General features: G+C 34.2%; 2 protein-coding genes and 1 long non-coding RNA gene across 4 annotated transcripts; 2 read left to right on the top strand and 1 right to left on the bottom strand.

Annotated features, from left to right (window-relative positions):
• The first annotated feature begins 3,442 nt into the window (after window positions 1–3,442).
• LOC133326049 (A disintegrin and metalloproteinase with thrombospondin motifs 12-like) lies at window positions 3,443–8,154 on the top strand. 2 transcript variants are annotated; one of them, XM_061534724.1, is made up of 8 exons: window positions 3,443–3,587; window positions 3,659–3,908; window positions 3,986–4,170; window positions 4,232–4,359; window positions 6,960–7,087; window positions 7,145–7,516; window positions 7,585–7,762; window positions 7,833–8,154. In XM_061534724.1, exons 1-8 carry the CDS (start codon window positions 3,448–3,450, stop codon window positions 8,144–8,146), a joined length of 1,695 nt encoding a protein of 564 aa, XP_061390708.1. In that variant the 5' UTR covers window positions 3,443–3,447; the 3' UTR covers window positions 8,147–8,154. The 2 variants fall into 2 exon arrangements, with proteins under 2 accessions (XP_061390708.1, XP_061390709.1); XM_061534725.1 differs by lacking the exon at window positions 3,443–3,587 and having other exon boundaries at window positions 3,678–3,903.
• A 1,284-nt stretch (window positions 8,155–9,438) lies between these two features.
• Window positions 9,439–9,789, top strand: LOC133326051 (uncharacterized). Its single transcript, XR_009754178.1, has 2 exons — window positions 9,439–9,574; window positions 9,632–9,789. It is a non-coding gene; the product is annotated as an uncharacterized LOC133326051 (long non-coding RNA).
• Window positions 9,790–15,093: 5,304 nt separating this feature from the next.
• Window positions 15,094–19,745, bottom strand: LOC133326050 (myogenesis-regulating glycosidase-like). Its single transcript, XM_061534726.1, has 4 exons — window positions 19,575–19,745; window positions 19,417–19,512; window positions 17,238–19,089; window positions 15,094–15,271 (listed from the first exon to the last, which is right to left on the bottom strand). Exons 1-4 carry the CDS (start codon window positions 19,671–19,673, stop codon window positions 15,135–15,137), a joined length of 2,184 nt encoding a protein of 727 aa, XP_061390710.1. The 5' UTR covers window positions 19,674–19,745; the 3' UTR covers window positions 15,094–15,134.
• Window positions 19,746–27,911: the final 8,166 nt, after the last annotated feature.

Here is a 27,911-nt window from a genome sequence, read left to right as displayed (position 1 = left end):
AATCCACGCCTATTGGTCTTAAGAAATTTCTTTATAAAATCCACGCCTATTGGTCTTAAGAAATTTCTTTATAAAATCCACGCCTATTGGTCTTAAGAAATTTCTTTATAAAATCCACGCCTATTGGTCTTAAGAAATTTCTTTATAAAATCCACGCCTATTGGTCTTAAGAAATTTCTTTATAAAATCCACGCCTATTGGTCTTAAGAAATTTCTTTATAAAATCCACGCCTATTGGTCTTAAGAAATTTCTTTATAAAATCCACGCCTATTGGTCTTAAGAAATTTCTTTATAAAATCCACGCCTATTGGTCTTAAGAAATTTCTTTATAAAATCCACGCCTATTGGTCTTAAGAAATTTCTTTATAAAATCCACGCCTATTGGTCTTAAGAAATTTCTTTATAAAATCCACGCCTATTGGTCTTAAGAAATTTCTTTATAAAATCCACGCCTATTGGTCTTAAGAAATTTCTTTATAAAATCCACGCCTATTGGTCTTAAGAAATTTCTTTATAAAATCCACGCCTATTGGTCTTAAGAAATTTCTTTATAAAATCCACGCCTATTGGTCTTAAGAAATTTCTTTATAAAATCCACGCCTATTGGTCTTAAGAAATTTCTTTATAAAATCCACGCCTATTGGTCTTAAGAAATTTCTTTATAAAATCCACGCCTATTGGTCTTAAGAAATTTCTTTATAAAATCCACGCCTATTGGTCTTAAGAAATTTCTTTATAAAATCCACGCCTATTGGTCTTAAGAAATTTCTTTATAAAATCCACGCCTATTGGTCTTAAGAAATTTCTTTATAAAATCCACGCCTATTGGTCTTAAGAAATTTCTTTATAAAATCCACGCCTATTGGTCTTAAGAAATTTCTTTATAAAATCCACGCCTATTGGTCTTAAGAAATTTCTTTATAAAATCCACGCCTATTGGTCTTAAGAAATTTCTTTATAAAATCCACGCCTATTGGTCTTAAGAAATTTCTTTATAAAATCCACGCCTATTGGTCTTAAGAAATTTCTTTATAAAATCCACGCCTATTGGTCTTAAGAAATTTCTTTATAAAATCCACGCCTATTGGTCTTAAGAAATTTCTTTATATAATCCACGCCTATTGGTCTTAAGAAATTTCTTTATAAAATCCACGCCTATTGGTCTTAAGAAATTTCTTTATAAAATCCACGCCTATTGGTCTTAAGAAATTTCTTTATAAAATCCACGCCTATTGGTCTTAAGAAATTTCTTTATAAAATCCACGCCTATTGGTCTTAAGAAATTTCTTTATAAAATCCACGCCTATTGGTCTTAAGAAATTTCTTTATAAAATCCACGCCTATTGGTCTTAAGAAATTTCTTTATAAAATCCACGCCTATTGGTCTTAAGAAATTTCTTTATAAAATCCACGCCTATTGGTCTTAAGAAATTTCTTTATAAAATCCACGCCTATTGGTCTTAAGAAATTTCTTTATAAAATCCACGCCTATTGGTCTTAAGAAATTTCTTTATAAAATCCACGCCTATTGGTCTTAAGAAATTTCTTTATAAAATCCACGCCTATTGGTCTTAAGAAATTTCTTTATAAAATCCACGCCTATTGGTCTTAAGAAATTTCTTTATAAAATCCACGCCTATTGGTCTTAAGAAATTTCTTTATAAAATCCACGCCTATTGGTCTTAAGAAATTTCTTTATAAAATCCACGCCATGCTGGGCCTTGGGAATTTTTTTTTCTTTATAAAATCCACGCCTATTGGTCTTAAGAAATTTCTTTATAAAATCCACGCCTATTGGTCTTAAGAAATTTCTTTATAAAATCCACGCCTATTGGTCTTAAGAAATTTCTTTATAAAATCCACGCCTATTGGTCTTAAGAAATTTCTTTATAAAATCCACGCCTATTGGTCTTAAGAAATTTCTTTATAAAATCCACGCCTATTGGTCTTAAGAAATTTCTTTATAAAATCCACGCCTATTGGTCTTAAGAAATTTCTTTATAAAATCCACGCCTATTGGTCTTAAGAAATTTCTTTATAAAATCCACGCCTATTGGTCTTAAGAAATTTCTTTATAAAATCCACGCTTATTGGTCTTAAGAAATTTCTTTATAAAATCCACGCCTATTGGTCTTAAGAAATTTCTTTATAAAATCCACGCCTATTGGTCTTAAGAAATTTCTTTATAAAATCCACGCCTATTGGTCTTAAGAAATTTCTTTATAAAATCCACGCCTATTGGTCTTAAGAAATTTCTTTATAAAATCCACGCCTATTGGTCTTAAGAAATTTCTTTATAAAATCCACGCCTATTGGTCTTAAGAAATTTCTTTATAAAATCCACGCCTATTGGTCTTATGAAATTTCTTTATAAAATCCACGCCTATTGGTCTTAAGAAATTTCTTTATAAAATCCACGCCTATTGGTCTTAAGAAATTTCTTTATAAAATCCACGCCTATTGGTCTTAAGAAATTTCTTTATAAAATCCACGCCTATTGGTCTTAAGAAATTTCTTTATAAAATCCACGCCTATTGGTCTTAAGAAATTTCTTTATAAAATCCACGCCTATTGGTCTTAAGAAATTTCTTTATAAAATCCACGCCTATTGATCTTAAGAAATTTCTTTATAAAATCCACGCCTATTGGTCTTAAGAAATTTCTTTATAAAATCCACGCCTATTGGTCTTAAGAAATTTCTTTATAAAATCCACGCCTATTGGTCTTAAGAAATTTCTTTATAAAATCCACGCCTATTGGTCTTAAGAAATTTCTTTATAAAATCCACGCCTATTGGTCTTAAGAAATTTCTTTATAAAATCCACGCCTATTGGTCTTAAGAAATTTCTTTATAAAAATCCACGCCTATTGGTCTTAAGAAATTTCTTTATAAAATCCACGCCTATTGGTCTTAAGAAATTTCTTTATAAAATCCACGCCTATTGGTCTTAAGAAATTTTTTATAAAATCCACGCCTATTGGTCTTAAGAAATTTCTTTATAAAAATCCACACCTAAAGGTATGCCGAAATTTTCTTTATAAAAATCCACGCCTGAATGTATGCCAGAAAATGTGTTTATAAAAATGCACGCCTGGAGGAATGCTAGAAATTTTCTTTATACAAGACTACGCATGTAGGTCTTTAGATATGGCTCGAGATCTTAAGGTGAGCATGAAACTTGCAAGGTTTGTCTGAAGAATTCTCTATAAAAATGTTGACTATCTTCTAAATATAAATAATCCTGTTCTTTTGGTCGTAACGGTTTCCTGGCAAAATCGTTAAATTCTCGTCTCAAGGAACATATGGAATTTTATATGGACCACACCATTCATTGTTGTTTTCAATGACCTAACATTTTTCCCATATGAATGTTGATTTTTTTCAATTAAAACTAAATTTATTCGATTTTGTTTTTTTTTTTTTTTTTTCAATTTACAGCTTTGGCATGTTTCATGATACGGCAAAAATTGGCTGTCATCCGCGTGTGGGTTCTATAGTTCACATAATGACGCCAACGTTTGGTGCGGATACCCTGCAAGTTTGTTGGTCAAATTGTAGCCGGAAATTTATAACACACTTTTTGGAGTAAGTTCTCTTATGGAAGTAGGTCACTAGAATTTCCTAATCAAACACTACCTACTCTTATGCCATTACAGTCAAGGTTTGGGCGATTGCCTGGATGATGAACCGACAGCATTAAACGAGTATGTCTATCCGGATGAAATGCCAGGAAAGAAATATAATGCCGAATTGCAATGTCGCCTACAATATAATGTGACGGATAGTGAAGTGGAGGCCTGCTCATCTATGAATGAAATCTGTTCGACATTATGGTGTCGTGTCAACGGCGAATGTATTACAAATATGCGTCCCACTGCTCCGGGAACATTGTGTGGAAAACGTAAGGTTTGTTGTGGTAATTTGTTGTTGAATTCCATTGCGGCTTGAACGAATGTAGATTTTTTCTTTCCGATTTTTTGTAGTGGTGTCAAAATGGTAAATGTGTACGCATCGAACCGTTTGAAAAGGTAGATGGCTCGTGGGGTGATTGGTCCGAGTGGAGTGAATGTTCTCGTAGCTGTGGTGGTGGTGTTTCTATACAACAGCGTGAATGTGATAGTCCGAGGCCAGCTAATGGTGGTACTTTTTGTATTGGCGAGAGGAAGAGGTAGGACTTGTTTACTAATAAGAAATATTTGAATTATTTTATTTATTTGTTTCATTTTCAGGTATAAAATATGTAATCACCAACCTTGTCCCAAAAATGAGCCAAGCTTCAGAGCCCAACAGTGCGAGAAATATAATGATAAGCCATATCAGGGACATTTCTATAAATGGCTGCCGTTCTTTGATAAACGTAAGTTGTAGACAATGGAATTTTACACATTCTTTATAGAAGGTCTTGAATTCGTATAAGTTTTGTAGAAGATCGATTTATAGATGCCTTGTGTGGTTAAAACGAACTTTTTAAGCGAACTTTTTACCCTGCACCAAAATGGGGCACTTATTTTCCAAGAAAATGTTCGAAATACGCATATCAAAAAATGGTCCTTTTTTACAAATAAGGGGTTCCGCTTCAAATATGACCTAAAATGGCAGGAACATTTATATGTGATCTATATCAAATAATTGTCCTATATTGAAAGTTGTCTACAAATAAGACTTTTAAACATCAAGAATTCGCTTTGATTGGAAAATTGGACCAAAACTTTTAAAATCCCGAAAATGGCTACTAAAAATACGTCTAGGTCCTTCAACATACCGTAAATGTGACAATTGTCTGGGAAATTTTATGCGAGCAAAGTCTTCCCCGCAAAGAATCCGCTCTAATTGGATAATTCGACTAAAACCTTTAAAATACCGCGGTACTGATATATGGGTGCTGGGTGCTATTCCAAAACATCGGCGATATGCCAAATTTCGTCCAAATCCAAAGAAATGTAGGAGTTTTGGTATACTATTTACTTAAAATCATACGAAAATTTATGTGCGAGCTATATCTAAATCTGAACCGATTTTTACGAAACTTAGCACATATTCTGAACTCAATTCAGTACGCTATTCCAAATTTCAAATCGAAATCGAAAAATTGCAAATCGAAAGATATACAGGGGCTTTGGTGCACAATTTACCTTAAATCGGACGAAAATATATATGAAATCTGAACCGATCTTCATGAAACTTAGCACACATAATTCTGGACAAATTCAGTACGCTGTGCCAAATTTCGTCGAAATCGTAGCATATATAGGCACTTTTGTGCACCATTTAACTGAAATCGGGCGAAAATATATATCGGAACTATATCTAAATCTGAACCGATTTTCTCGAAATTTTGTACAATTCGAAAGATATATAAAGGCTTTGGTGCACTATTTTCATAAAATCGGACGAAAATGATCAGGAAACGTAACATACATCATTCTAACAAATCGGAACAAAATATATATGAGATAATTTGAACCGATTTTCAAGAAACTTAACATACATCAGCTTGAGCCCGGCTGGGATTTGAACCCTGGTTTCCATGGCATCTGTTGGTGTCCGGCGCCTTAGCGTTCAAAGCCACCTCCTTATCTTCCTAAGGTTGCACAATGCAGTTGCATACCATTGAAGAAAAATATTGTAGTCTGTATGGAAAAAAAAGTCCGTCACTACAAGAAAAATCTGCTCTGAAAAGAAATGTTCTGGTGTGATGCCAAATGTCCGAATTTCGCAGCAATAGTCGACATAAATACAACTTATCAAGTAAATACATTTGTAAGCCACATTGCCCAATATGCCTGATGAGCCGCTTAACCAACGGCGAAACGCGTCGCATAGTGGTGGGAATGTAGTATCTCTCTGGCTTTCCTTTTCATTGCAACTCCGATCATGTAGCTCATCTCGAAAGAGAAATTAATAAAAACATTAACATACATCATTTTAGACTTAATTCAGTACGCTATGCCAAATTTTGTACAAATCGAAGGATATACAGGGACATTGGTACACCATTGACATTTAATCGGACGAAATATAAATCTAAACCGATTTTCACGAACTTAACATCCACCCATTATTCTAGACTTAATTCAATATGATATGTATAATTTTATGCGATTCGAAATATCGCATCGGACGAAAATATATATGGGAGCTATATCTAAATCTGAATCGATTTTGACAAAAATTAGTATATAGAATCGATTTAGTACGCTATGCAAACTTTCGTGCAAATCGAAGGATATATAGGGACTTTGGTGCATTATTTCTATTAAATCTGACGAAATCTGAACCGATTTTCACGAAACTTAGCACAGATCATTATAAGCTAAATTCAGTACGCTATGACAAATTTCAATAGGGTTCATCCTTGGGCAAAACAAATGAGCTGTGCCAAATTCTATCCAAATCGGATCATAAATGCGACCTGTACTTTGTTTACAATTTAACATGCACAGACGGACGAACATGCATAAATCGATTCAGAAAGTGATTCTATGAATATTCTCACAAGGAACCATGGGTCTATCTGCACAAAGACATAATATCCTGTACCACAGTGTGGTGAAGGGTATAAAAATGGACCTACATTGAAAATCTTTGCAAAGAAAGTTTTTATCCACCAAAATTCTGGAATCTCAATTCACGGCCATTTCGATTGCAAAATGTGCCTAAAATCTTCACAGTACGAAGAAGTTTTGTAACCCCCAACAACTCGGGATACCAATTTGGGGTGGAATTCACCATGAAAATAGCTAGAATAGGTCGGAACCGGTATATGGAGATCCCTTCAAAACATGAACCTATACAGTACATTTTCTGCGAAGAAGTCAATTACCCGCCATCGACTGTGATGGGTTTTCGAACTTGCCTTATGCAGCCAACTCTATATATAAATTTCCAGATTTTATGAGAGTTTCCTATGTATCGATAGCTCTAAGTTTCAAATTCCAATATTCTTTTATTTTTCAGAAAACCCTTGCAAACTCTACTGCAATGATGTGGATGATACGATCATAGCCAATTGGGGTGATATGGTGTTGGATGGAACACCCTGTACTTTGGGTACCAATAATATGTGTATCGATGGCATATGCAGGGTGAGTGTGGATACAAAACTCTTTTTGATATTCTTACTAAATGTAAATTTCCTTTAGAAAGTTGGTTGCGATTGGATTGTTGACTCGGATATGCAGGAGGATCGTTGTGGCATTTGTGGTGGCAATGGCGATCAGTGTAAACCGGTCAAAGCAGTCTTCAACGAGACCCTTAAGGTGACAGAAGGTTATGTTGAAATTGTTGTATTACCGGCAAAGGCACGTCATATCGTTATCAAGGAATTGGGAAATTCACCACATTTTCTAAGTGTGGCCAAGGCTAATAGCAGCACCTTTTATTTGAACGGCGACAGTTTGATATCAATGCCGGGGGAGTTTTTCATTGCCGGTGCTGAGAGTTTCTATGATCGAATAGACGATCAGGAAATTATTAAGATACCACAACCCATTGAACATTCCATTGCTATTTATGTGAGTAAATTGGGAGTTAAAAATTATGAATAATAAATATTAATATGTCCCTTTCTTTGGGCTTATAGATCATTGTCCGCGGCGATGAACCCAATGAGGGTGTCTACTATGAATTTACCTTGCCAGCCCTAAATGCCAGCACAAACAAACACTATTTGTGGAAACTAAGTGATTGGACCCATTGCTCGGTTAGCTGTGGTGGTGGCTTACAATATCGGGAACCCATTTGCTATGAAAATGGAAGAGGTAAGGCGTTGGAGAACAGCTCGAGTTTGAATTGTTTTTTCTAAATTTTGAATTTTTGATTTTTTTGCAGAAACCCCCGATATTGAATTGTGTTGGGCATTTGCCAAAAATCCCCGACCATTGCGCCAGACGAAAAAATGTAATAGCACACCTTGCCCTGCCCATTGGCTGACAGGACCATGGCAATTTTGCCCGGTTACTTGTAAAAGTCCTGATACACCATTACCGGTGCGTAGACGTTCGGTTATGTGTCTGGACCACCATGATGTCATTTTGGATGATGACAAATGTAATCCGTCCACCAGGCCGATAGATACGGATTTTTGTGAATCCAATTTGCCCGATTGTAGTATAAGAGAAAAATTACGGACACATTTTAGTTAAGCTTAGAATTTTAAGAGTGTTATATTTATTATCTTAAGATGGACATGGATAGAATGGGAGAGATCTACTTGTTGTATTGGTATTTTAAATTATATTTGAATATTTACCTAATTATTACTCAATAGTATTGTCGGACCTAACTTATTCATCGGTAGGATTTTAGAAAAAAATCTATTGAATTTTTATAATAGAAATACTAAAATTTGCGAAATAAGTCCCTCTCTCTCCCTCTGATGGAGAAAATCAAAAATAGTTTACTACAGATATTCTCTAGAAATTTCAAAATTTGCATGTCCAAACTCTCTAGTTTTTAAATTAAATTAAGTTTTTTTAAATCCATAAGCCCAGTATTTAAGTTATTTTGTGTATGTGTGTTAGCTGTAAATGTATGTATATTTAAATAACATTATTTATTTTATTTATTTTCCATTACGTTTATAAACAAAATACATTACGTACTTAATACTTTATTTATAGTTCTAAACTAATACATCTCTCCCACTCCCTCTAGGCAGTTATAGTCTTCTAGACATTATGAACTTTTCAAAAAAGTTTCTTTTCCTTTAACATAATTTTTTTTTTTACTATACTCGCTAGATTGTAAGTTGTACATTCAGGAAATCTCTATTTTTATATTCAGTTCAAAACATTTTAATTGTAGTTTTATTGTTTTAATTTTATAATAAATTTAGAAATAACTAAGAGAAGACAAAACAAAATACGCTGGATTCTATTTTTATCATAATTACCTTTTAATATGTTATGCCGAAAATAGCAGTATATCATGTTTGTTCTATTAGGATATTCGTAATGTAATCGAAGAAGGTATTAAATGTCCACATTTTGATTCCCCCGGCCTTATCGTCTCATCGAAATCGTTTTTCTAGACCTACTTTAAATTCCAAGATAGGGTCTATAGGGCTTAGCTTTGAGTGAGTGAGTGACAGACTTACAGGTCATCGCCCATACGAAACGGCTGAAGTTAGGAACTTGAAACTTTGAATGTGGGTTATTGTTGGCGTGTTGGCGTGAGATAAGGCTAGGTTTTATAAATATGGTATCCTTTGTATTAGGCAAACGGGAAGAGCTAGAATTCTGAAATTTAGATTGTGCGTCACTGATGGAAAGTTCGAAAGATGTACAAAAGGATTTTTGGAAATTCGATTTAAAGTCGTACGAAAAGTACTAAATTTAGTTATAATTTTATATACAATACAGGTTGGGAAGTGTTGATGTATGGAAACGCTTTTAGAAATTCGTACATATGTTTATGAAAAGTACTAAATGGAACTAAATTTGGTACCAACTTCAGACTGCTGTAATTTCTAAGCCACTCGTCTGACAGCTGTTAAAATTATTTCAGTAGCAGCTCATTATATTGTTTACAAGCGTACAAAAGCATTTTGGTGAGCATTTTCCAAGAAAAAAGTTATTCGTGATGGAACTCAAGCGTGATAGTGTGATTTCTTTATATTTGGCTGGTAGCGTAGCCCGACGTCAAGGAAGTGGACGGAAGAAAACAGCTACATCAGCAAAAGTGGTTCGAAAAGTAAAGAAGCGACTTGATTGAAACCCGCGTCGCAGTGGCTGAAAAATGGCTCGTGAGCTGAACATATCGCAATATTCCATTCGTACATGATTGAGGTAGCTTCAATGTAGATAATGGTTCTAAATATAGTACTATTTGTATTTTGGGTGATCGAATAGAGTTGAAAACCTGTAATTTGGAATTAAGATTAGTGTTGAAGATTGAGCTATATAGACAGCCTTCGAAATTCGTATTTATGTGTACGAAAAGTATTAAACGGCACTAGCTAGAAACTTAAAATTTGGGATAATGGTTGCTATGGGAGTGTAGAATAGAAATATGGATGTATAGTACTTATGTGTACTAAATGGTACTGTATTTGGTACAAATTGATTATGTTTAAACGGATAGAGCAGGACTTCAGAATTTTGGAACTACAATTACTGTTGAAGTGTAATATTGAGGTAGTTTAGAAAATTCGTACTTATGGGAACAAAAAGTACTAAATGGTACCAAATATTGTACAATTTGTTTTTGTGTGAACGAATAGGGCTGAAATCCAGAAATTTGGAGCTAAAACTAGTGTTGAAATGTAGGATTGAGATATGGTGGTATTTTTTCAAATTCGTAAGTATGTGTACTAAATTTGATACAATTTAAATTTTGAGTGAACGGATGGAGATGGAAAACTGTTAGAGTACAGGATTGAAGTAGTGTTGGAAATTCGATCTTATATATTTGAAAAGTACTAAATATGGTACAGTTTGGATCTATATGAACGGATAGGGCTGGGATCCTGAAAATTTTGATTAAAATTTATTTTGGGTGTAAAATTGGAGGAGCTTTGGAAAATCGTACTTATGTCCACGAAAATTAATAAATGGTACTAAATTTGAATGTTGGTGAATGGAATTCCTAAATTTGGACTTACGAGTACTATTTGAAAGCAGGATTGAGGTAGTTTTGGAGATTCGTACTTATGCGTATGAAAAGTATTAAATTTGGTACAATTGGGCTTTGGTGAAATTATAATTACTGTTAGGATGTAGGATTGATGTAGAAATTCTTGCTTATGAGTATAAAAAGTATTAAATGGTACTAAATTTAGTACAATTTGAATTTGATTGAATAGATAGTGCTGAAATCCTGAGATTTTAGATTATGTTAATTTTTTAGATTACTGTTGAAGTGTAGGATTGAGCTATGGAGATATTTGGAGGTTTGAATTTGTACGAATAGTAGGGAAATAGTAGGGGGCACCTTTGAGCAGCGGTTTTAAAATATCGGTTTAATTTGTTTCCGACCCACAACCAATTTATTTTATATGTCAGTATTGTTGTACGTAAAATTCAAAGATTCTTATTCGATAGAAAATCTATCTAACCAGTGAGCGGAGCAGTATAGTCGGACGGGGCCGACCATACGATACCCTACACAACTACCACTGAACCCAAATTTTCTACGGATGTGTATTCCGAGGCAATATTTCGTGATATTTGCACACTCTTGCCCGATTAGAGGTAAACAGCACCTCTTCCTCACACTGACAAATTTTCCGAATATTACGAGTATTCAGTACAGTTATTGTCCAGATTCCCTTCACTTTACACAAAAAATTAAGTTTTCGGTCCACTTCATTCCAAAATTATTATCTGATCATCACCGAAAATTATAGGCGTTGTCCTTGACCATAACTGGAACCTCATGAAACAATTCAAAGCGATCGGCGCTATGTTCGGCTCTCTAGAGTGATAATGGGTTACTAAATAACATACAAATACGGAGATACTTGTAAATATTTAGGTGTAACTCCCACATCAGAGCACATGCAACAATATATTTAGTCTTAATTTAAAGGTCAACCACTCCTCTTGGATATAATATCAACTTTTCGGGTCTATGTCCTTCAGGGGTAAATATATACGCTATAGAATAAAAATTTTGTCATTTTTCACACAAAAGTCAGGGTCCATTTTACCCGCTAAATATTGACCGATCTTTATCAAAACAGGCATGCTTATTCTTTGGCCCGACACCCTTCGCCATGCAAAATTTCACGATGTTCGGGCCATTATTGCGGCCTGTGGAGCGACCAGAAAAACCGACAAAAAATTAGTATTTGGTCCATTTCATCCCCTAAATATTAACCGATCTTTCCCAAAAACAATAGGGGTCGTCATTGGCCAGAACCCATCCTACATGCAAAATTTCGTGAAGATTGGTCCATAACTGTGGCCTGTATCGTGTTTACAAATTATAATGGACAGACGGACGGACACACATGTCTAGATCGACTCAGCTAGTCGAGATATGACGATCGGTATACTTAAAGGTGGGTCTAGGACCAATATTTCGCGGCGTTACAAACTTTTGGGGCTGCACAAAGCTATAATACCCTGACAACATAGTTGTGTAGGGTATAATTACAACACACACAGCAAATAATTTAATGTTCTGATATTTGTTCCATAACTTTTGAATTACTAGTGGTATTGTAATAAAATTTGTGTTATATAAAAGCTAAGAAGTCTGGCTTTTTCGAAATAAATTCGGAAATTAATAAATATGAACCATTTTATGTGAAAAAGTAATTTAAAGTAACCTTTGTAAATTATCTCTTTAAAGTAGATTTAAAAATTAGATGTGCCGTTTCTATAATAAAGCAAACAATACCTCCCCCTTACTATTCTACTTGATCTTTCCATCGAATTCGTGGCCTTGCACTTTTGCGTGAACCATCACCTGGCTCGCTTTTAAATGCCTTTTGAGTGTGGACATCTTCATCCATTCTCACAACATGGCCTAGCCAACGTAGTCGCTGCAGCTCGATACGTCTGACTATGTCGTTGTCCGAGAATAGATGGTAAAGCTCATAGTTCATTCGACGACGATAATCACCGGCGACGCAGATCGTCCCATAGATCTTCCGGGGAATTTTTCTCTCAAACACTCCAAGAGCTCCCTCATCTGCTTGCGCCAGTACCCATGCTTCAGATAATATTAGCGTATTGTATAGTTTGAGTTTGGTCTGGCTAGAGGTGGCCTTGCTTTTGAGTTGCTTACTCAGACCATAGGAGCATTTGTTATATTCACTACTCAAAGCTGATGTTATTAGTTTTGTTTATGAGTCCTTGGGCTCCGAGAGGATCTTTCCGACTTTAACTGCTGACCTTGTACCAGTTATCAGTTATCCACCATAGACGTATTAATATTGCAGGAATGCCAAACGGAGACATGGCTTTAAACACCTCCGAACGAAACACCACCTCGAATGGGACTTTGTAGTCGACGAATAGGTAGTATGCGTTCATGTGTTTTTCGTGGGTCTTTTCCAGGGTTTGTCGCAGAGTGAAAATCTGGTAAATGGTGGATTTGCCAGGTATGGTCAAATAATGTCATTGACCATCGGTTTCAGTCGTTTATATGTGATGGGAAGGAGACATATTCATCTATAGTTGTTACATATCGTCTTGTCTCCTTTTTAGCGCACGAGATATAGGATACTGGCATTACAATCATTAGACATGCATTCCTCTAGTCAAATTCTACTAATCAGCTGGTGCATGCTCCTGACCAGCATGTGACCACCGGTCTTGAATAGTTCGGCTGGTAATGCATCGGCATTTGCTGCTTTATTATTCTTCAGCAGATTAATTGCTACCTCATCTTAGCTAGGTGGCATACACTCTATACCGTCATCTCTCATTGGCCGCCAATATTTCATACCAGAAGCTTTCAAAAATGCTCCTTCCAGATCCTTAAACGCTATCTGTATCTGTCACCTGGTTTTCATCTTCATATCTACAAGAGGATGCCTTCGGTTTGGTGTTTTACTCGTTGATAAAATTTACGACTTCATTCTGATTCCTGTACATCTCGATTTGCTCACGCTCCCGTTTTTCTTGTTCTTTATTTTTTTCTGAAAATACGTTTCTCCTCTCTCATTTTCTCCCGACAATTCTACATCGCATTACGTCTGGTGCTGTTAACTACCACGTTTTTTGCTTTATCAATCAACCTCATGTTGTCGGATGCTTCTTAATGGTGGTTGAATTTTCCGAAGGTGGGACCAAAAATATTTTGCCTTCCGATTTTTGCATTAAAATCATCTAGCAAATTATAAGATAAGCCTAGGCTTCCCCATGTTAAAGCCAGTCAGAGCCGTTGCCTGGTACCTATCGTACCCTACGAGTGAATTGCATATTTGCCGAAAATATTCAATATCGGCTATGGATATGTCCATGTTTGGACATATATCAATGTCCCGCCTAATTTTTGTATGAAAAGGATGTAATTTGGCATACCAATTTCCTAGAGGGTGAGCAATTTTTAATAAATTTTTCGATATAAGCCCAATTCTGCTTATTTTTCTCAGTGTGAAGGTCTAATCAACATTTTCTAATTCGGCATTCCAGGTTAATAGAAGGCGACAAATATCTCTTTAGAAAATTTTGAATTGTCTTTCTAATTTTATTGCGTATTCCTGGTTAGAAAAAGACTGAAAATATTTTTTTAAAACATATGTAGGGTGATTGTTAATAACTCTGGAACTCTTTAAGATATTTTATTCATTTTATTATATTTTTAAAATTCATACGGGGTACATAGCTTAGAATAGTCTTTTTCTAGTTGGACCATTGGGAATATATTCTGTGGCTTATATTCAAGTAATAGTTACATAAGTTTCATCATAATTTTTCATTCCTCAAATCTTCGGAATAAATTAAACAATAATCGAATGTAATATGCCATAAAGGCCTGTACTTGAATTAAAAAATAATATTTTTTCAAGCAACCAACACAGACGTGGTTTTATAAATAACATTTTTTTCAAGCACCCAGACAGGCCCAAATAATGGTGAGACACATTTGTGTCGTAGCAAAGTGTATATAATCTCATTAGCCATAAGGCTAAGCTTATCGACATATCCCCCACATATCGCTCGATATGGTTATGATTTAATGTTGGTCCTTTTTTATAAAAAAAATATTAAAATTCTTTAAAACTATTTTCAAAACACATTAAATGTGTCTATGGAATGTATTTGTCTATATCTATATACTATTATTTTCGGCTTACAACAATTTATAAATATAACAATAATAATACAATTGCATTTGCGACAGTTATATAAGTAGATCTTCTTGAGGAAAATTTATTTCAAAGGGTTTTTGTGGTTCTTTTTTGTTAAAAAAAATTCTTTTGGTTTGATTAATACTAATATTTGTCACATTAGAAAATATGAATATATATTTTGTTGACAGTGAAACACGGTTATAAATGCTACCGCTTGAGATAAATGGATAGCGATTAATTTGTAATAAACTAACTAAATACATATTTTTGTTAATCAACTGTTGATTATAACGTTGTTTCACTGTCTTTTTCTTATTTGTCTTTTTATATGAAATATTTAAATTGATCTATCACAATCTTAACTAATTTTAAAGGTAAGTATTTTAGAATCTAGTATTGTCTGGCATTTTTGTGAAAAATGCCACTTTATCCTTAGGGACTTTGTAATTGTGTATCCAACGGCTGCCTTTGCGCAATGAACCATCGATGCCATCTTTCCAAACACCTTGTGGGAGGTATACTGAAATTGGAAATGAAAAAAATTTATGTTAGAAATCAAATAACAAATTATTATAGTCAAATTTTTTATTGGGGAAAATTTTAACAACCATTTGCGGAAATGATAAAATTAAAATAATTTCAATATATAGAATACCTCGAGGATATCTTTTGTACATAGAACACTAGAACAGAGAACTTTAATAAACTTTCGAAATGTGTTATCTAGGTAGAAGGTCCACATTTCCGAGAGATCCTATTGAATTTTGTTTGCGTCTATATTTTATGTAGAAGGCCTAGCTACATAACGACTACTATCTATAAATCTCAGTCTGCAGAAATAGCAATACATTAGATGTTATGGGTATCAGTTCTCTAGAGACTTTTCTATCTATGAGGCATTCCATTAGATTTTTCTATTTCTGTAGACCTCAGGACCATACATAGAATACCTTATTATGTAAATCGTCTCAAAACGTCTGATCTCGTAGGCCTTCTGTGTATACAATACCTCACGAGAAACTTCCATCTATAGAGAACATCATTAGGTTCTCACAGCTACAGAACTCCTCATGAGAGGCTTCTATCTGCAAAAGTCTCAATATCTCTATAGGGCTTTATATTTATTTAGACTTCTGGACCATATACCAAATGACTTCTAACTTCACGAGTGCCTTCTATATAAGGAAGATTTCACAGCGGCTATATGTATAGTAGACCATTGATCCCATGGGTATCATTTCCCTAGAGGCTTTTCTATATTCCATGAAGGCTTTTATATTTCTTTAGACCTCATATATAAAATGCCTCATAAGGATGAGGGTCTTCTATATAAGGAAGACCCCACAACGGCTTTGTGCATATATATAGTAGATAATTGATCCCATGGGTATCATTTTTCTAGAGGCTGAGGGCTTTATATTTCTTTAGACCTCTATATATATATATAGTATACCACTATAGGCAAGCCCTCATGAGGGACTTCTGTATATGTAAGACCTCATAGGATTCTTCTAAGCCCTAAAAGTTCTGATCTATTAAGCCATCTGAAGGTCTCACATCTATAGACATTCTTATGAGGATATTTTATATACAGACTACCTAATGCGTATCTTTTATCTAAAGAGTCTGCAAGTCTCTTATCTATAAAAGACCTCATGAGCATCTTCTATTTGTAGAAGACCATTGGCAGACCTTTAATCTGTAGAAGACCCATGCGAGTCTTTTATCTATAGAAGACCTCATGAGGGCCTTTTATTTTTAGAAGATTCCATGAGAACCTTATAACTTCGTAAGAGCTAAGATTTCCTATCAACAGGAGTTCTGATGAGAGTCTTCTAAATCAGGAATACTTTCTAAGACTTCAAGAAAGTCATCTACTTTTAAAAAACTTCATTAAGGTCACAATAGATGCCATCTTATATCCATAAAAATATTTTTTGACGACATCTTTATAGAAGGACGTCTATAAACATAGGTCTTCAATAATGTATCTTTAGGTCTCTAAAAAAAACTCCTGAAGTTTTACACAGGACTTCGTGAATGTCATATTCCTATAGAATGTCCTATGTCCTAAAGGTCCCCTTTCTATAGAAGATATCATTATGACCTTCTAGCCACGGAAGACCTGATGGAGGTCTTATGTCTATAAAAGACTTCGTTAGGGTCTATCTACAAAGGGTCTTACGAATACCTTTTACCCATTGAAGGCCTCATAAGGGGTACTATACAGGCCTCTAAAATGTCTTTCAGCCATAATAATCAGTATATGTTTCTCTTCTACATTTTGAGATATCGAAAATTGTGCTTTATCCATATATCTTATATGGCTGTCTCCTTTATGTAGATAAAATATCTCTGGACGACGAAAAATATATCTGGACGACGAAAGAACAGATCTCAAACATATTTTTTATCAACAAAGACCTCCGCAGATTCCCCAATTTGTATAATTCCATAATTTTCATAATAAAAATCCTTTAACTTACCTTCTCTTTCCTCCACATTGGGTTCCAAAATCGGAGCGACAATTAACATTTCACCCAATGAAAATTCATCGGATATACTCAAACACGCCGGATCGTGGGGATCTAACATCCACAGGGGTCGTACCAATGGCAAACCCTCATTCATCGATTCACTTAGGCATTTGCGTAGAACTGGAATGACATTTTGTTGACGAATCAATGCCAAATCTTTGGCCAAATTTTTAACATAATCTCCTTGATAATAGGTGGGCAATTGACTAAATTGCATGGCAGGCATAAAGGTCATAAGTTGTAACCAACGGACATATAACTCTTCATCCGGTAGTGGTGGTTCACCCAATGAATAAAATGAAATCATTTTCGTTAGCGTCTTATTCAATGAATAATCTCCGCCCACAGCTCCGGGTAGGACAAATGGATAACCAATGACACCATAGTTTAATACCGTGGACATTACCTCCTTCAAACCTTCCCATGACGAATTAATGGGTGGTGTACTGAGGAAGGCTGGCGGCTTGGGTACTGTACTTGCCGTGGAGACACCAATGAAACCCACCGATTCTAGACTTTCGGTGAATAGTTTGGCATACATATCCGGGTTGTCCAGGGTTTGTCGACATTGATAGTAGTGGGGGAGGTTGTAACCCGTACCTAAATCCAAATAGAAACTATTTACTTTATATTCCGCCTTCAGTCTCTCCAGTTTTTCCTTCAGCCAATAGACCGAGGCATTATTGGTGATATCTAAAACTCCAGCACTGGAAGAGCTCTTGTATCGAGTCAAGGCAGGAATGCTACGTTCCGAATGACGTTCATAGATCAACAACTTCTTGCGTACAGCCTCCTTGAAGTTTTCACTATCCGTTGAGATGAACGGCTGTATGGTAAAGACAATTTTGAAACCACGACGATGTAGTAGATCAATGGTCTTATTCAACGTGGGGAAGCGATTTTGATCCACCGTGAAGTCACCCATATTTGCCTGCCAAAATTCATTGATCAAGATATGACCCAATGGCAGACCCATGGCAATAAGATCTTCAGAATAATTGTAAATTGTTGTTTCATTCAACGAGGCCATATCCTCGCCATGTGGAGTACGCCAAACTGGTTCTTGTATGAGCGAATAAATTACCTCCATATCGGCTTCTTTGAGACCATCCCATAGACTTTTCTGGGTCATCAGCATATGCAAGCTTCTCATATCCTCTGTGGTGCAGATTTTATAATCCAATTGCGGCAACTCCGTCAGATGATTTACAAAAGTGAAATCATCATTTTGAGCCCTTAAACAAAATTCATTTGTTGTCTGGTTCACCGACACCTGCAGTGGAGTCTTGTCATTCACCTGTATCGCCACACCAATGGAATTGATGAAATATCTCTTAACACCATTACCGAATTGATGCACTTTCAGATCACCACTTGAAAAAGGGGCGAAGTCAAAATGATCATTACTAAGCGACCACTCCTTAGATTTGGTCATGCCGCCACCAAACCATAGACCATTATTACGCTTCAATTCATAACAATCGGTGGGATAATTCCGCGGACTCAAAGCTTGCCAATTAATGGTATAGCAACGAAATACATCCATATCTTGAAAATTCATATACAACCGGGCAATACCATTCCACTCGATGCAGATGCTACCATCCTGTTTTCGATGGTCCTCTAAACAGTGATAGGGTTTCGTATCCATTCCGATTGTTTTACCCAATAGACCGGAGATGACTTCTTGTTCGTCGTGACTTAGAATTCTCAATACTCGATCATTGCTATTGAATTTGATTTTTTCAAAATACGAATGGGTCATTAGTTTCTGATGGTAGCCAACATAGGCAAAGCCAACCTGAAAAGAAAGAACACAAATATTTAGATAATAATGGATAAGTGAAAATACAAATTATCTATAGAGAAGACCTCTTGAAAATGATCTATAAATAAGGATTTGTATATAAATGAACTCTTCAGAGCCTTCTGTCTATGGAATACCTGCTCCAGGTCTTCCAATTATCGAACACTTTTTGTTCCATAAGTGGAAGAGGACTTCAAACTGTAGAATACTTTATGAAGGCCCTATAAAATCCTTACGAAAATCAATTTGAAGACCTCTAGGAGGTCAGCCCATACATTACTTTATCTATAGAGGTCTTCAAAGGAAAATTTTCACACTTACCAAAAATATAACCATAAAAAACATAATAATCACAAAGATTTTAATTTTATAATCCTTTGTTTCTCGTTTCTTTTTTCGTATCATTTGCGGGAAGGCCTGAAAAAGAAATGAAAATTTCAATAGCAGATCCAAAGAGCAGTTAATTTATTTGAGCTTACCTGCATTTTCTCTCTTAGCAAACTGGCCAGAGAATTTACACTGGTTATTGAGGCCTGATTACTGGCCACACTGTACGCATCAAAATCACTGGCCAACATTTCTTTGTCGTTTAAGCGCAGGGCTGGCAATGGGGCAATGGAAGCTCGACGGCGAGTACGGAAACGATCTCTGTGAATAGAAAAATACAAATATTTTTTACAGTGATATTTTATATTTTTACTTTTGCATTTTTTTGAAAATGAAAAAATTCGAGGGCCTGTGAAGTTATTTTTGATTTAAAATTGACAGTTTTAATTTTTAGGTTTGTTTGGATTTTGATAAGAACTCTAACCTCTACTTTGATTTATATATGCACATTTAACAAATAATGACAAAAAGGATTTATTAAAAACTTGATTAGACAATTTTTGCGTATCTACACGAGCAGATTTTTAACCCTTTGGGATCCCAATGTTATTCCCTTCCCACACAGTTGTTTCATGTATATCTGATTCTAAAAAAATATCCTTCATTCCTGAGCGTTATGAAATCAGGAATTAATTTCTTTTCTGTTATTGTGAAAGTTTTTTTTATATTTCTATGTTTATGTTCTACCCACCCTAATGTCTTCAAAAATTCCAATGTAAATAAGATAAGGTGTATCCTCACTTTGGTAACAATAAAAAAGATAACATTTTATTAACACCTTATTTAAGAGCAATAACACTTTTAAAGATGCTATTATCTACAAAAGAAAAAAATAAATATTCGGAATGAAATATGAAAGTCCAGTGGAAACGAAAATAACGTACACTATAGAAATGAACATTATTAGCTATTTAAAAAACAATTTGGATAACATAAATAATATAGTTTATGATAATTTTAGTAGGCATACTTGTGGTTGATTATTTCTATATAAAATTCAAAGGACTAGTCCTTATGTGTTTAACTATTGAAAATTTTATGGGTTAACAAATTAGCAAAGTGTATGATTTTTCCAAACTATATTAATATAACAGTAAGAAGTGAAAAAAAGTTAAGTTCGGCCTCCACCATAGATATACTGACAGGCACTTGAAATGAAAATAAAGGGAACATACCAAAAAGTGACCTTTCTAAACCATAATGTACACCAAATACAAATTTCATCCAAACTTTGCCTATCTTATTATATATTCCAAAATTTGTTCAAGTTCGAAGATGGGAAATATCGGTCCACACTTTCTGGTACGTCCCACACAGGGGCTAGGCCTAGGCCTAAATTCGGGCTATAGTTTATATATAGTACATTATCGAACTTTACGTTCTATCCTCCGCAGGTGAAATGATTACAACAGAGTCTTGGAACCAAACCCAAAACGCAGAACAAATCAGATAACTATTTTAATATAAAGAAGGGGTTATATGGGGACTACGCCAAAAAGGGGGCGAATATTACCAAAATACCAAACTGCAGCGAATTCGGTTGAAAACGCGCTCAAGAACCCCAAAATACCGAAAATTGGGGTACCCCAAAAAGTGACCTTTCTAAACCATAATGTACACCAAATACAAATTTCATCCAAACTTTGCCTATCTTATTATATATTCCAAAATTTGTTCAAGTTCGAAGATGGGAAATATCGGTCCACACTTTCTGGTACGTCCCACACAGGGGCTAGGCCTAGGCCTAAATTCGGGCTATAGTTTATATATAGTACATTATCGAACTTTACGTTCTATCCTCCGCAGGTGAAATGATTACAACAGAGTCTTGGAACCAAACCCAAAACGCAGAACAAATCAGATAACTATTTTAATATAAAGAAGGGGTTATATGGGGACTACGCCAAAAAGGGGGCGAATATTACCAAAATACCAAACTGCAGCGAATTCGGTTGAAAACGCGCTCAAGAACCCCAAAATACCGAAAATTGGGGTACCCTTATATGGGGGCTACCCGAAAAAATGGACCTATATTCATAATTTTTAGTAGAGAGATTTGGTACCTATTAAGAACTCAAAATAATAAATTACAGCCGGTTCGGTGGAAAATACGACCAAAACCCTCAAAATACTGAATATTAAGAGGTACCGTTATATGGTATATATGTGGAGACATTTAGTACCCAATAAGAACCCAATGTACCAAATTTCAGCGAATTCGGCTGAAAAATGCGCTCAAGAACCCCAAAATACCGAAATTTGTCAGGTACCCTTATATGGGAGCTATGCCTGAACGTGAACCGATATATCCCATCTTCGAACTTGACCTGCCTACAGACAAAAGACAACCCTATGCAAAATTTCAGCACCATATCTCAATTCCTTCAGAAGATAGCGTGATTACACCCTCCATACTATGGTGAAGGGTATAAAAATTACGATAAATATAGAAATTTACAGAAGTCGGGACAATATATGACGTAGCTACACCTGCCAGCCGAACCTTTATATGGGACTATGTCAGAACCTATATCCATACTATATATATACTTTTTGGGAGGGAGATTTTTTTATCAATACGACCCCAAAAAACCAAATTTCAAATAATTTGTGTGAAAAACGCGCTTAAGAACCCAAAATTGGAGATACCCTTATATGGTGGCGACCTGAAAAAATCGACCTTTATTTATAGAAATTATTGGAGTGATTTGCTACCCAATAAGAACTCAAAGTACTAAATTACAGCAAAATCGTACAAAAACTACGATAAAAACTGCAAATGTTATATGAGGGCTACCAAATAAAAAAGCGAATCTATATTTATAATTTTTAGTGGAAAAAGTTAGTACCCAATAAGAACCCAATGTTCAAATTCGGTTGAAAAATGCACTCAAGGACCCAAAATATTGAGAGGTATTATTATATGGAGACTATGCCTAAACGTGGGCCAATATAGCTCATCTTCGAAGCCAAATTTTGGCGATCTATCTCAATTCGTTTAGAGGCTAGTTTGAACGGAAACGGAAAAACAAAATTAATATACCCTCCATACTATGTTGTAGAGTATAAAAACAAATAAAATGGCGCTGGACCCTTATGTGGAGGCTATGTTGTCATAGTCTACTAAGAGGTATTTTTATACACTGAAACTTCGAAATATATACCTATACTCAAAATAATACATAACTCAAAATAATACAAAATACATAAAATTGAGCGAACTCTTTGGTTGGAAAATGTGTTAAAGAGCATGAAAATGAATTAAAATATGCGGACCTTTATATGGTGGCTATTTCAAAATACATTGAAAATTTTTTGTGAAGAAGTTTTTTGAGCTCCGAGAAGAAGGTTTCGGTAATGGTTTCATTTGATTTCTAAAAAAGCAAACTGATATACCTTTGTATATTATATTTGGAACCCTTCCCGTTGGGTTCCAAATATAATATCTACCGAATCTATGGCGCTTATAAACTTCAACAACAAAACATTGCTAAATAGTTCACTATATTAAAATATACTCCAACATTACTGATTCAGCAATAAATCATTGTTTACTGTACATACATATGTAAATGTGTATATAAATATATAAACAACAAATATTTGGTCAAAATATTAACACATTGCCAAGAAGAACAATTGAAAATGGTCTATTGTGTAGAATACTATAAAAAAAGTTCACTATTTTGAAAACCATGAATAGAAAATAGATGAGGTATTATTAATACAATAATCAAAAGTAATGGTACTGTGGTTAAAGTGTTCTACATAAATTTTTAAAATATTATAACAAATGAAAAAAATCTTGTTCCAGATTTATTTTCTTTAATTCTCCTCGTCTTCTTATGTTTATGTCACCTGATGCCATCAAATCCCAATGCCATCAAATCCCAATATTGACAAATATTTTATGACAATCACAACAATTTTATAACTGAACGATAAACTTAATTGTTTAATGTTTCCGATAAGAATTCGAAAATATATTAATTATTTTTTTTTTCGTTTTTGTTTTCGGGTCTGGCTGTCTATCTAAAAAATGTTTATAGTTTGAATAATATAGAGTATTTAGTTTTTAAATAAACCTGGAGAACCACAACATAAGAAATAAATTATTTTATAGTGTAGACAAATATTTAATTAGCGACTGGAGAATGCAAAAACTTTAGTTTCCTACAAAATTTAAATATGTATGTCAAATAATTAAAATAATACAAATAAAATTGTTGACGGGGCAAATATGCTAGACTCTACAATCTAAGGTTGGAACCTTATCCGATAAAATCAAATAGACCAAAAACATGATGCAACAGGTGTTGGACTTACTTTAAATTGAAAAATTTGTACATTCGAAAATATTAAACGTACAGTAATATTTCTGAGAGAGGAATAACATACCATGCCCACTATTATAAAACCTTTAATTATCATGAAACCCATGGGGGAACGCCTTTCCTTTTATGATGTCCAAAAATTCCAGTTGAAGCGTTCAAAACCCATAATTATTGAGAAATCATTGGGGATACGACCTTAAACCTTTGTATACAAATTGGGCTTTATAAATGCTCTACTAGAATCTACTAGGGATAAGTAAATCGACTAATTGATTATTGATATTGAAAAGTCTAAAAGTCGGAGTCGACTTTTGATCTTTGAGGAAATCGCAAACACGACTTTCGATTTTTTTTATAAATACATGATATATTATGCTAAGCCTCAAATTTACCAATAAATACACATTCCAGAAGTTTCCGTAGTGCAAGAATTTACTAATTGTCACTACTTTTTTCGATATCAGAAAGAAAAAAATGTTATCGTAGTAGATTCTTGCAATACGGGAACATACCATATATTATCGGTTGATAACAATTCATATAATATATCAAATTTTTAGTCTATTTTGCATTAGTTAGTAAAAGCCCAAAATCGATTTTGAACAATTTCGAAAAAATCGAAAGATCGAAAAGTCGACTTTTCAGTCAAAGGCAAAAATCGAAAAGTCTAAAAATCGACTTTTTGGTCAAAGTGAAAAAACCAAAAATTTTAAAGTCGGATATCCATGAACCTTATTGTATGTTCAGACACACGCCATTCTAGACGAAATTCGGAAATTTATACGAAATTTCGTGTCATTCGAACAAACGTGTATTTTTGATACACCATTTACACTAGAGCCCAGACTTGCGTCGTCCCGATTTGCGTCGTTTCGAGTTGCGTCGCTTTAAAAAAAACCAGAAAATTCGATTTGCGTCTTGCAATTTCAAGTTGCGTCGGTCCGAGCTGCATTGTGGATTACTATTTTTTTTTGCAGTGCCTTATTTAGCATCTTTTCTGTCGTTTAGCATTTTTACAACTTCCGGTAATCGTCACCTGTACTTTAACAAATTTTCAATTTGCGTGAAATAAGGGGAATTCCCTTTTCTTTGTGGTTCGATTCGATTTGCGTCGTTTTGAGTTGCGTCTCGATTCTTCGGTCCCCATTAACGACGCAAGTCGGGGCTCTAGTGTATATGAACTCTGGTGAAGATATGTTCATATAGGAAATATACTCTAAACTGAATTTCACCGATTTCCAAGGATTTTATAATGAAAATGTAAATATTTTATTGTTCTGAAAAAGATGTTTATATTTTTTCATACGTTCAACCAATTGTCGAAGAAATTTGCATCCAATTAAGATACCTCCAAAGGCTGGATTTTTTGAACGCTTAACATCATCTTGAGTCGAAGAAATCATTGACCCTGTTCGATACGGAAAGACACAAATCTAGTTCACGTCCCATTATAATATAATTATTTTTCTGGTCGTGTTTTAGTTTTTTTGGTTATAAGTTGGCATTTTGGATTTTTGGATGATATTGACAGAATATTTTCAATATTAGTTCCGCTAAGGGTCCCCTGCCGATTTTAGGTTTTTTTGAGGATACACAACATAAATTAAACTATCGGTCATTTTCCACATTAAGTGTCGATAATTTGGTAATAATTTTTCCCATGTTGCACATTGCCGACATATAAACGTTTACAGTATATTTTTTAATATTTTATATTCTTTTTTTAATTTTCTTTAAATTTTCCTCAAAAATCCATAAAATATTAATAATTATATTTCTTAATTTAAATTTCCTTATTATTCTTCTTAGTAAATGTATATAATATGTATTTCTTACAGAGATTTAATTCAATTAAATCACAACTATCCACACAACAAGAATATTAAAACCGGCATATAAGAAATGCGACAGAATTACGCGACGTAGTTGTTGTAATCCGAATACTTTCATTCAATTCATTCACTCATTTTATTTTCCGACAATTGTTTGAGTATTGTTTGTTCGCCTTGATACCATCCGATATGATATATTTTCAGTACGACGATCTTATCACTTTCGAGTATATTCCAGTACTGACTGGGCTAGTTAGTTTTTACTCAAAAATATTTTTTGTTTTCAAAATCTCATTTAATTCTCGCTTTCGCTCTCGCTCTCTTACAAAAGACAAAATCCAAAAACCCAAACAAAAAATCGCTGAAAGATTATCTATCTGTAGTTTGGAGTATTGGGTTGAGTGAGTGTTCGGAGATAAACCGCAATGTTATGTCGCAAAAATAAACCAAAGGTGCCGCTCAAAGTGTGAGTTATATTTGATTTAATTATAAACGTTGGAAATTTTTTTGTACAATGTTTATGTTTGTTTATATGGTAAATTGATATAACACGATGTTTTGGAAAAATGTTTAAATATTTTTTGATGTATGTAAGTTTATTCAGCCGTGTTTGTTTTGCTTAAAAATAACTGGAATTGAATTTTTTGATTGATTTTTTTTTTTTTTTTTTTTTGCAAAGTGGGTACTGTATTTTATTAGTTATATCTATTTGAGATTCATTGTTAAGTATGAAAAATAAAATCCATGCACGTCGGGCAAGAACAACTACACGTATTGAATTTATAGCCCAAAGTATTCAAAAGGACAATTAAAATAGTCGCATCTGGAGTAAGAACTCAAACCTGTATATAGAAAATATTTGCAAGACGAGTGGACTATAGTATTTGAATTAAACATTGCATCAAGTCCGACGATGGGACCCATTGGTCCACTTCTTTTGGTACCTCAACCACAAAAAGTCAATATTTTATAAACGTGTAAATTTAATTTGAAGTGAATTTAATAACCGATCAGATCAACAGTAAAAGGGAAAATAAATTGATAAAAAAACATCTTATATAAAGCGATTTATAAAACATTCGTGTTATTCCAAAGTCCTTCGCAAGACGTAGACGTATATATATATATATATATATATACGTCTATATATATATATATATATATACGTCTATATATATATATATACGTCTATATATATATATATATATATATATACGTCTACGTCTTGCGAAGGACTTTGGAATAACACGAATGTTTTATAAATCGCTTTATATAAGATGTTTTTTTATCAATTTATTTTCTCTTTTACTGTTGATCTGATCGGTTATTAAATTCACTTCAAATTAAATTTACACGTTTATAAAATATTGACTTTTTGTGGTTGAGGTACCAGAAGAAGTGGACCAATGGGTCCCATCGTCGGACTTGATGCAATGTTTAATTCAAATACTATAGTCCACTCATCTTGCACTCGCACTTCATATAGGCTTGGTAAAGATGATAGGTTTTGAAAAATTTTGTTCAAATAACACATTCTATTTGCCTGATATTGGATTTATAAATATTGAAAATTTTGACACTTTGTGGGGAAGGTACCAGAAGGTTTAGACCAATGGACTTTATGCAAAGTTTAGTTCAAATATTACACTCCACTGGACTGATATTGGATTTGTAAATATTGAAAATTTCGACCATTCGTGAGGGAGGTACCAGAAAATGTGGACCAATAGGACCCATCTTCGGACTTTATCTAGACGTGGTAAATATAATTTGTTGTGCAAATATTTGTTCAAATCGGACATTTCATTTATAAATATTGAAAAGGTTTACACTTTGTGGGGAGGTACAAGAAGGAATGGGTGCCATCTTCCGACTAGATCTAGGCCTGGTAAAAATAATTGGTTGTACAAATTTTTATTCAGATCGAACATTCCATTCGCCTGATATTGGATTTATAAATATTGAAAATGTTGACCCTTTGTGGGAGAGGTACCAGAAGGAGTAGACCAATGGGTCCCATCTTCCGACAAATCTAGGCTTGGTAAAGGTAATAGATTGTGCAAAGTTTGTTTCAAATCAGACATTCCATTCACCTGATATTGGATTTATAAATATTGAACATTTTGGTAGAAACATTACGATGTGCAAAGTTTGGATGAAATCGGATAATCCCTTCGAGAATTATTGGAAAATTTGGCCAGACAGACAAACAGACGGACTGACAAATTGTTTGAAAAGGATTTGGTAAAAAAAAACATGGGAT

Source organism: Musca vetustissima, unplaced genomic scaffold (genome assembly GCF_032173495.1).
Source record: "Musca vetustissima isolate MV318-11 ecotype Yass unplaced genomic scaffold, APGP_CSIRO_Mvet_v1 utg383122, whole genome shotgun sequence".
Classification (NCBI taxonomy): Eukaryota; Metazoa; Arthropoda; class Insecta; order Diptera; family Muscidae; genus Musca; species Musca vetustissima.
Note: the sequence above shows the minus strand (reverse complement) of the source record. Positions and strands in the feature narration are given on the sequence as shown.

Bases quoted from the DNA above. Each gene is read 5' to 3' on its own strand.
- LOC133326049 (XM_061534724.1), top strand. From the start codon at position 3,448: ATGTTTCATGATACGGCAAAAATTGGCTGTCATCCGCGTGTGGGTTCT. The intron at 3,588-3,658 runs GTAAGTTCTCTT...ATGCCATTACAG, and splicing joins TTTATAACACACTTTTTGGA to TCAAGGTTTGGGCGATTGCC. The intron at 3,909-3,985 runs GTTTGTTGTGGT...GATTTTTTGTAG, and splicing joins CATTGTGTGGAAAACGTAAG to TGGTGTCAAAATGGTAAATG.
- LOC133326050 (XM_061534726.1), bottom strand. From the start codon at position 19,673: ATGTTGGCCAGTGATTTTGATGCGTACAGTGTGGCCAGTAATCAGGCC. The intron at 19,513-19,574 runs GTAAGCTCAAAT...TTTCTTTTTCAG, and splicing joins TGCTAAGAGAGAAAATGCAG to GCCTTCCCGCAAATGATACG. The intron at 15,272-17,237 runs GTAAGTTAAAGG...TTCCAATTTCAG, and splicing joins CAATGTGGAGGAAAGAGAAG to TATACCTCCCACAAGGTGTT.